The sequence below is a fragment of the Sardina pilchardus genome, chromosome 22, assembly GCF_963854185.1.
Source record: "Sardina pilchardus chromosome 22, fSarPil1.1, whole genome shotgun sequence".
NCBI classification, from domain to species: Eukaryota; Metazoa; Chordata; class Actinopteri; order Clupeiformes; family Clupeidae; genus Sardina; species Sardina pilchardus.
In genome coordinates this window covers 220,001-230,000 of record NC_085015.1, presented here as the reverse complement: position 1 = coordinate 230,000, position 10,000 = coordinate 220,001, and the positions used below count along the sequence as shown (strand labels likewise).

Below are 10,000 nucleotides of genomic sequence, written 5' to 3'. Positions count from 1 at the left end.
TAAGTAAACATCTCTCTCTCTCACACACACACACACACACACACACACACACACACACACACACCTGTTTTCTACCATCTCTCTGTCTATGTGTCTGTCTATGATCACTCTAATATATAAAAACAGATATGGTCATATACATACTGTATATCAAATTAAATGTTACTCTAACACATAAACGTAGATAATATTTCTGTAATATATCAAATCAGATACGATCTCTCTAATATATACGCAGGGAACATTAGGAGGCGGGTAGTGAAGAGCTCATTAGCATAATATACGCAGGGAACACTAGGAGGCGGGTAGTGTAAGAGCTCATTAGCATAATATACGCAGGGAACACTAGGAGGCGGGTAGTGTAAGAGCTCATTAGCATAATATACGCAGGGAACACTAGGAGGCGGGTAGTGTAAGAGCTCATTAGCATAATATACGCAGGGAACACTAGGAGGCGGGTAGTGTAAGAGCTCATTAGCATAATATACGCAGGGAACACTAGGAGGCGGGTAGTGTAAGAGCTCATTAGCATAATATACGCAGGGAACACTAGGAGGCGGGTAGTGTAAGAGCTCATTAGCATAATATACGCAGGGAACATTAGGAGGCGGGTAGTGAAGAGCTCATTAGCATAATATACGCAGGGAACACTAGGAGGCGGGTAGTGTAAGAGCTCATTAGCATAATATACGCAGGGAACACTAGGAGGCGGGTAGTGTAAGAGCTCATTAGCATAATATATGCAGGGAACATTAGGAGGCGGGTAGTGTCAGAGCTCATTAACATAATATACGCAGGGAACACTAGGAGGCGGGTAGTGTAAGAGCTGGCTAAGTTCAGTGTTCCAAATGTCCAGTTATGAAATTCAGACATGCGGGCCAACCGTATAACATTCGTGTAACATTCGTGTAACATTCGTGTAACCTCTTTATAGGGTTTACAGGTATGTCTGAAAGTGCTTATAGAGTGCAATAGATGTGCTCTTTTTTCTGTGTGTGTGTGTGTGTGTGTGTGTGTGTGTGTGTGTGTGTGTGTGTGTGTGTGCATGCACATGCATATATTTAAGTGTGGAAATGAATATGTGTGAGTGTAGTTTGAAGACGTTCTGATTTGTGTGTGTGTTTATGTCTGTAGGTGAATGTGCGTGTGTGTGTGTGTGTGTGTGTGTGTGTGTGTGTGTTTGCGCGGGGCAGGATCTGGGGGGTTCTGTTACTCTTTCAGGTGATCAATGAAAATTTAACCTTTTAATCTCTTTCTCTCTCTCTGCAGGAGACGGCCAAGGAGGGCAAAGAGTTTCTTCACAGATGGGGTACACACACACGCACACACACACGCACACACACACTCACACACACACACTCACACACACACAGACGCTCACACACACACACACACTGTTAAAGGAGTTCGGTCTAATACTGAACTACTGAGATGTTTGTGCCCGGGGTAGGCCTGGCCGAGGCACTTGATATTACAAACTAACGCTCACTTGGTTGCCCTGCAATAAACAAACATCTTGTAGACCGAAGTTGCCGTTGAATTACAAAGTAGTCCATTTATTTGAATATACCGTCATTCCCATAAAGGCTCCATAATACACAAGTGCCGCGTGCAAGCGTTCAAAAACCCTTTGCCCTTCTGGGTCAAACACCTGCCACCAACATTGCACTTGCTACCTATATACCTGCTGCCAAATTAGACAGGCGCCACCCAGTGTTGCACAAAAACATTGCAATACAATTGCAAACCAGTAATTGGCTCTTACACACACACACACACAGAGATGGGGTAGGTTTCACGATGTGTTGTTGAGATTAGATTAGAAATACCGGTATATTCAATGTAGACCAGCAACACCAACTAAAATTACCAGCTTGAGGTGGTACGACAATCAAAACCAGCTGAATTACCATCATAAGCTGGGTAAACCAGCTGAAGGTATGTTTTCGTGGGAGTTTTGCTGGTCTAGCTGGTCAACCATCATAGGGTGGTCAAACAAGCTGGTTAACAAGCTGGTAAACCAGCAAACCACCTTTAGCTGGTCAGGCTGTTTTTTTCAGCAGGGTTGTTCCGTAGCTCACTAGGTAGCGTTGTATTGTACACCATGAGGCGAGTAGCTCACTAGGTAGCGTTGTATTGTACACCATGAGGCGAGTTCATTCACTAGGTAGCGTTGTATTGTACACCATGAGGCGAGTTCATTCACTAGGTAGCGTTGTATTGTACACCATGAGGCGAGTTCATTCACTAGGTAGCGTTGTATTGTACACCATGAGGCGAGTTCATTCACTAGGTAGCGTTGTATTGTACACCATGAGGCGAGTTCATTCACTAGGTAGCGTTGTATTGTACACCATGAGGCGAGTTCATTCACTAGGTAGTGTTGTATTGTACACCATGAGGCGAGTTCATTCACTAGGTAGCGTTGTATTGTATACCATGAGGCGAGTTCATTCAATACCATGAGGCGAGTTCATTCACTAGGTAGCGTTGTATTGTACACCATGAGGCGAGTAGCTCACTAGGTAGCGTTGTATTGTATACCATGAGGCGAGTTCATTCACTAGGTAGCGTTGTATTGTACACCATGAGGCGAGTTCATTCACTAGGTAGCGTTGTATTGTACACCATGAGGCGAGTAGCTCACTAGGTAGCGTTGTATTGTACACCATGAGGCGAGTTCATTCACTAGGTAGCGTTGTATTGTACACCATGAGGCGAGTAGCTCACTAGGTAGCGTTGTATTGTACACCATGAGGCGAGTAGCTCACTAGGTAGCGTTGTATTGTACACCATGAGGCGAGTTCATTCACTAGGTAGCGTTGTATTGTACACCATGAGGCGAGTTCATTCACTAGGTAGCGTTGTATTGTACACCATGAGGCGAGTTCATTCACTAGGTAGCGTTGTATTGTACACCATGAGGCGAGTTCATTCACTAGGTAGCGTTGTATTGTACACCATGAGGCGAGTTCATTCACTAGGTAGCGTTGTATTGTATACCATGAGGCGAGTTCATTCACTAGGTAGCGTTGTATTGTACACCATGAGGCGAGTTCATTCACTAGGTAGCGTTGTATTGTACACCATGAGGCGAGTTCATTCACTAGGTAGCGTTGTATTGTACACCATGAGGCGAGTTCATTCACTAGGTAGCGTTGTATTGTACACCATGAGGCGAGTTCATTCACTAGGTAGCGTTGTATCGTATACCATGAGGCGAGTAGCTCACTAGGTAGCGTTGTATTGTACACCATGAGGCGAGTAGCTCACTAGGTAGCGTTGTATTGTACACCATGAGGCGAGTTCATTCACTAGGTAGCGTTGTATTGTACACCATGAGGCGAGTTCATTCACTAGGTAGCGTTGTATTGTACACCATGAGGCGAGTAGCTCACTAGGTAGCGTTGTATTGTACACCATGAGGCGAGTTCATTCACTAGGTAGCGTTGTATTGTATACCATGAGGCGAGTAGCTCACTAGGTAGTGTTGTATTTTACACCATGAGGCGAGTTCATTCACTAGGTAGCGTTGTATTGTATACCATGAGGCGAGTTCATTCACTAGGTAGCGTTGTATTGTACACCATGAGGCGAGTAGCTCACTAGGTAGCGTTGTATTGTACACCATGAGGCGAGTTCATTCACTAGGTAGCGTTGTATTGTATACCATGAGGCGAGTAGCTCACTAGGTAGTGTTGTATTTTACACCATGAGGCGAGTTCATTCACTAGGTAGCGTTGTATTGTATACCATGAGGCGAGTAGCTCACTAGGTAGCGTTGTATTGTACACCATGAGGTGAGTAGCTCACTAGGTAGCGTTGTATTGTACACCATGAGGCGAGTTCATTCACTAGGTAGCGTTGTATTGTACACCATGAGGCGAGTTCATTCACTAGGTAGCGTTGTATTGTACACCATGAGGCGAGTTCATTCACTAGGTAGCGTTGTATTGTACACCATGAGGCGAGTTCATTCACTAGGTAGCGTTGTATTGTACACCATGAGGCGAGTTCATTCACTAGGTAGCGTTGTATTGTATACCATGAGGCGAGTAGCTCACTAGGTAGCGTTGTATTGTACACCATGAGGCGAGTTCATTCACTAGGTAGCGTTGTATTGTACACCATGAGGCGAGTAGCTCACTAGGTAGCGTTGTATTGTATACCATGAGGCGAGTTCATTCACTAGGTAGCGTTGTATTGTATACCATGAGGCGAGTTCATTCACTAGGTAGCGTTGTATTGTACACCATGAGGCGAGTAGCTCACTAGGTAGCGTTGTATTGTATACCATGAGGCGAGTTCATTCACTAGGTAGCGTTGTATTGTACACCATGAGGCGAGTTCATTCACTAGGTAGCGTTGTATTGTACACCATGAGGCGAGTAGCTCACTAGGTAGTGTTGTATTGTATACCATGAGGCGAGTTCATTCACTAGGTAGCGTTGTATTGTACACCATGAGGCGAGTTCATTCACTAGGTAGCGTTGTATTGTACACCATGAGGCGAGTAGCTCACTAGGTAGCGTTGTATTGTACACCATGAGGCGAGTTCATTCACTAGGTAGCGTTGTATTGTACACCATGAGGCGAGTTCATTCACTAGGTAGCGTTGTATTGTACACCATGAGGCGAGTTCATTCACTAGGTAGCGTTGTATTGTACACCATGAGGTGAGTAGCTCACTAGGTAGCGTTGTATTGTACACCATGAGGCGAGTAGCTCACTAGGTAGCGTTGTATTGTACACCATGAGGCGAGTAGCTCACTAGGTAGCGTTGTATTGTACACCATGAGGCGAGTAGCTCACTAGGTAGCGTTGTATTGTACACCATGAGGCGAGTTCATTCACTAGGTAGCGTTGTATTGTACACCATGAGGCGAGTTCATTCACTAGGTAGCGTTGTATTGTACACCATGAGGCGAGTAGCTCACTAGGTAGCGTTGTATTGTATACCATGAGGCGAGTTCATTCACTAGGTAGCGTTGTATTGTATACCATGAGGCGAGTAGCTCACTAGGTAGCGTTGTATTGTACACCATGAGGTGAGTAGCTCACTAGGTAGCGTTGTATTGTACACCATGAGGCGAGTTCATTCACTAGGTAGCGTTGTATTGTATACCATGAGGCGAGTTCATTCACTAGGTAGCGTTGTATTGTACACCATGAGGCGAGTAGCTCACTAGGTAGCGTTGTATTGTACACCATGAGGCGAGTAGCTCACTAGGTAGCGTTGTATTGTACACCATGAGGCGAGTAGCTCACTAGGTAGCGTTGTATTGTACACCATGAGGCGAGTAGCTCACTAGGTAGCGTTGTATTGTACACCATGAGGCGAGTTCATTCACTAGGTAGCGTTGTATTGTACACCATGAGGCGAGTTCATTCACTAGGTAGCGTTGTATTGTACACCATGAGGCGAGTTCATTCACTAGGTAGCGTTGTATTGTACACCATGAGGCGAGTTCATTCACTAGGTAGCGTTGTATTGTACACCATGAGGTGAATAGCTCACTAGGTAGCGTTGTATTGTACACCATGAGGCGAGTTCATTCACTAGGTAGCGTTGTATTGTACACCATGAGGCGAGTTCATTCACTAGGTAGCGTTGTATTGTACACCATGAGGCGAGTAGCTCACTAGGTAGCGTTGTATTGTACACCATGAGGCGAGTTCATTCACTAGGTAGCGTTGTATTGTACACCATGAGGCGAGTAGCTCACTAGGTAGCGTTGTATTGTACACCATGAGGCGAGTTCATTCACTAGGTAGCGTTGTATTGTACACCATGAGGCGAGTTCATTCACTAGGTAGCGTTGTATTGTATACCATGAGGCGAGTAGCTCACTAGGTAGCGTTGTATTGTACACCATGAGGCGAGTTCATTCACTAGGTAGCGTTGTATTGTACACCATGAGGTGAGTAGCTCACTAGGTAGCGTTGTATTGTACACCATGAGGTGAGTAGCTCACTAGGTAGCGTTGTATTGTACACCATGAGGTGAGTAGCTCACTAGGTAGCGTTGTATTGTACACCATGAGGCGAGTTCATTCACTAGGTAGCGTTGTATTGTACACCATGAGGCGAGTTCATTCACTAGGTAGCGTTGTATTGTACACCATGAGGCGAGTTCATTCACTAGGTAGCGTTGTATTGTACACCATGAGGCGAGTTCATTCACTAGGTAGCGTTGTATTGTACACCATGAGGCGAGTTCATTCACTAGGTAGCGTTGTATTGTACACCATGAGGCGAGTAGCTCACTAGGTAGCGTTGTATTGTACACCATGAGGCGAGTAGCTCACTAGGTAGCGTTGTATTGTACACCATGAGGCGAGTAGCTCACTAGGTAGCGTTGTATTGTACACCATGAGGCGAGTTCATTCACTAGGTAGCGTTGTATTGTACACCATGAGGCGAGTTCATTCACTAGGTAGCGTTGTATTGTACACCATGAGGCGAGTAGCTCACTAGGTAGCGTTGTATTGTATACCATGAGGCGAGTTCATTCACTAGGTAGCGTTGTATTGTACACCATGAGGCGAGTTCATTCACTAGGTAGCGTTGTATTGTATACCATGAGGCGAGTAGCTCACTAGGTAGCGTTGTATTGTACACCATGAGGCGAGTTCATTCACTAGGTAGCGTTGTATTGTATACCATGAGGCGAGTTCATTCACTAGGTAGCGTTGTATTGTACACCATGAGGCGAGTTCATTCACTAGGTAGCGTTGTATTGTACACCATGAGGCGAGTAGCTCACTAGGTAGCGTTGTATTGTACACCATGAGGCGAGTAGCTCACTAGGTAGCGTTGTATTGTACACCATGAGGCGAGTTCATTCACTAGGTAGCGTTGTATTGTACACCATGAGGCGAGTAGCTCACTAGGTAGCGTTGTATTGTACACCATGAGGCGAGTAGCTCACTAGGTAGCGTTGTATTGTACACCATGAGGCGAGTTCATTCACTAGGTAGCGTTGTATTGTACACCATGAGGCGAGTAGCTCACTAGGTAGCGTTGTATTGTACACCATGAGGCGAGTAGCTCACTAGGTAGCGTTGTATTGTACACCATGAGGCGAGTTCATTCACTAGGTAGCGTTGTATTGTACACCATGAGGCGAGTTCATTCACTAGGTAGCGTTGTATTGTACACCATGAGGCGAGTAGCTCACTAGGTAGCGTTGTATTGTATACCATGAGGCGAGTTCATTCACTAGGTAGCGTTGTATTGTACACCATGAGGCGAGTTCATTCACTAGGTAGCGTTGTATTGTACACCATGAGGCGAGTTCATTCACTAGGTAGCGTTGTATTGTATACCATGAGGCGAGTTCATTCACTAGGTAGCGTTGTATTGTATACCATGAGGCGAGTTCATTCACTAGGTAGCGTTGTATTGTACACCATGAGGCGAGTTCATTCACTAGGTAGCGTTGTATTGTACACCATGAGGCGAGTAGCTCACTAGGTAGTGTTGTATTGTACACCATGAGGCGAGTTCGGGGTCCGACTCCCAATTGAAGCGGTTCAACACGGTGTGAAATCTAGTGCAGTGTAGGATAAACGTAATGTTATCTGTTATCTTCTGAGATGGAGAGAAAACGCAAATAATGAATAGTAATAACGCCAATTTATGCCATACCTTCCCAACTATGCACACACAGCATCCCATAGGCTGTAGGCTGTATTAAAAGCAGAAAAGATGGTCAGCTTGCTTCAGGGCTTAATTCACTTTTGGATTGTTTGGCTAGTGGTAAATGCCGACATTCCTAACCCTGCTCACAAGTGCCACCTGGTGGTTGTTTGGATCATTGCATCTTCGCTTGGGACAAATAATTAAAATACGTGTGATTCATGCGTGAGGTCACGTGAGAATGTGTGTGTAATATGTTGTGTGTGTGCGTGTGTGTAATATGTAATGTGTGAGTGTGTGTAATATGTTGTGTGTGTGTGTGTGTAATATGTAATGTGTGAGTGTGTGTAATATGTTGTGTGTGTGTGTGTGTGTGTGTGTGTGTGTGTGTGTGTGTGTAGTGTACAGGTGGCTCCAAGCGTCACTCGGCTTCAGAACTGGACAGCAACTACAGCGCCACCTGGAGGGAGGGATGGATCAACTACAAGCACATCCAGACCGAGAGGGGGAAGGTACACACACACACACACACATCCAGACCACACACACACACACACACACACATCCAGACCGAGAGGGGGAAGGTACACACACACACACACACACACACACACACACACACACACATCCAGACCGAGAGGGGGAAGGTAAACACACACACACACTCACACATCCAGATCGAGAGGGGTAAGGTACACACACACACACACACACACACACACACATATCCAGACCAAGAGGGGGAAGATACACACACACACACACATCCAGACAGAGAGGGGGAAGGTACACACACACACACACACACACACACACACACACACACACACACAGTCACATCCAGACACACATCCAGACAGAGAGAGGGAAGGTACACGCACACACACACACACACACACACACACACACACACACACACACATCCAGACAGGGAGGGAAGGTACACACACACACACACACACATATCCAGACAGGGAGGGAAGGTACACACACACACACACACACACACAAACACACATCCAGACAGGGAGGGAAGGTACACACACACACACACACACACACACACACACACACACACACATAGACACACACACACACACACACACACAGACACAGACAGGGAGGGTGAGAGAGATGAGAAGGGAAAGAGGTGTGTTTGTGTGAGTAACGTGTGTCAAGTGAGACATAACAGGCTGTCTGTCAATATTTGAATAATTGCTGTGTTGTTTTAATCAGTATCGGTCATTCATGATAAAACAGTTGTGTGTGTGTGTGTATGTGTGTGTATGCATGTGTGTGTGTGCGTGTGTGTGTGTGCGCGTGTGCGTGTGTGTTTGTGGTGTGTGTGTGTGTGTGTGTGCGTCCTGGGTTTTGCAGAAGGTGGGCAGTGCGATGAGACCATGGAGGCGGGTCTATGCTGTTCTGCGCTCCCATTCGCTGTTTCTCTACAAGGACAAACGAGAGGCGGTGCTAGGGACCGGGACCGAGGATGACCAGCCAATCAACATTGCAGGCTGCTTGATTGACATCGCCTACAGCGAAACACGGCGCAAGAACGTGCTGCAACTCAGCACTCAGGACTACAGTGAGCACCTCCTCCAGACCGAGGACCGCGAACAGATGCTGAGCTGGGTCACTAGCATACGGGACAACAGCTGGACTGACAGCCAGGTGTGTGTGTGTGTGTGTGTGTGTGTGTTAAGGGTTTTCATTAACAAGTTGACTAGTCCACTATTATAACCAGCAGTCAGCTATAGTCCACAAAAAATATATTTCTAACAGAATAATAATAAGAAATAATATATATATATATATATATATATATATATATATATACAGAATAACAGAATAACATATATATATATATTCCTAACATAATAAACTCTTTATCTGTGTATCTGTTGCAGGAGCTCTGTTTCGCTAAACAAGCGCTGATCAACAAAAAACTCAATGACTACAGAAAACAGTGGTGAGCTGAACACACACACACACACACACACACAAACACACACACACACACACACACACACTCACACTCTCTCTCTCACACACACACACACACACACACACACACACACACACTGTTATAACACTATGGGTGAGAGAGATGTTTCAAGGCTGATCACGTGTGTGTGTGTGTGTGTGTGTGTGTGTGTGTGTGTGTGTGTGTGTGTGTGTGTGTGTGTGTGTGTGTGTGTGCATGCAGTATCACAGGGAACAGACCGGACTCATCTCCTAGGATCCCCCGGATTCTTCTACCCAAAACTGACTCCGCTGCAGCCCCACGCTCCCCAAAAACAGATGCCAAAGGTGTGTGTGTGTGTGTGTGAGTGTGAGTGTGTGTGTGTGTGTGTGTGTG

General features: G+C 45.7%; 1 protein-coding gene across 5 annotated transcripts in view; it reads left to right on the top strand.

Moving 5' to 3' along the window:
- LOC134069845 (rho GTPase-activating protein 23-like) overlaps nucleotides 1-10,000 on the top strand; it is a 67,643-nt gene that overhangs the window by 40,933 nt on the left and 16,710 nt on the right. For all 5 annotated transcript variants that reach the window (XM_062525970.1, XM_062525969.1, XM_062525967.1 and 2 more), the window contains 5 exons: nucleotides 1,270-1,309; nucleotides 8,043-8,153; nucleotides 9,019-9,312; nucleotides 9,549-9,610; nucleotides 9,848-9,951. In XM_062525970.1, coding sequence (XP_062381954.1) covers nucleotides 1,270-1,309; nucleotides 8,043-8,153; nucleotides 9,019-9,312; nucleotides 9,549-9,610; nucleotides 9,848-9,951 — 611 coding nt within the window. The remainder of the gene's footprint in view (nucleotides 1-1,269; nucleotides 1,310-8,042; nucleotides 8,154-9,018; nucleotides 9,313-9,548; nucleotides 9,611-9,847; nucleotides 9,952-10,000) is intronic.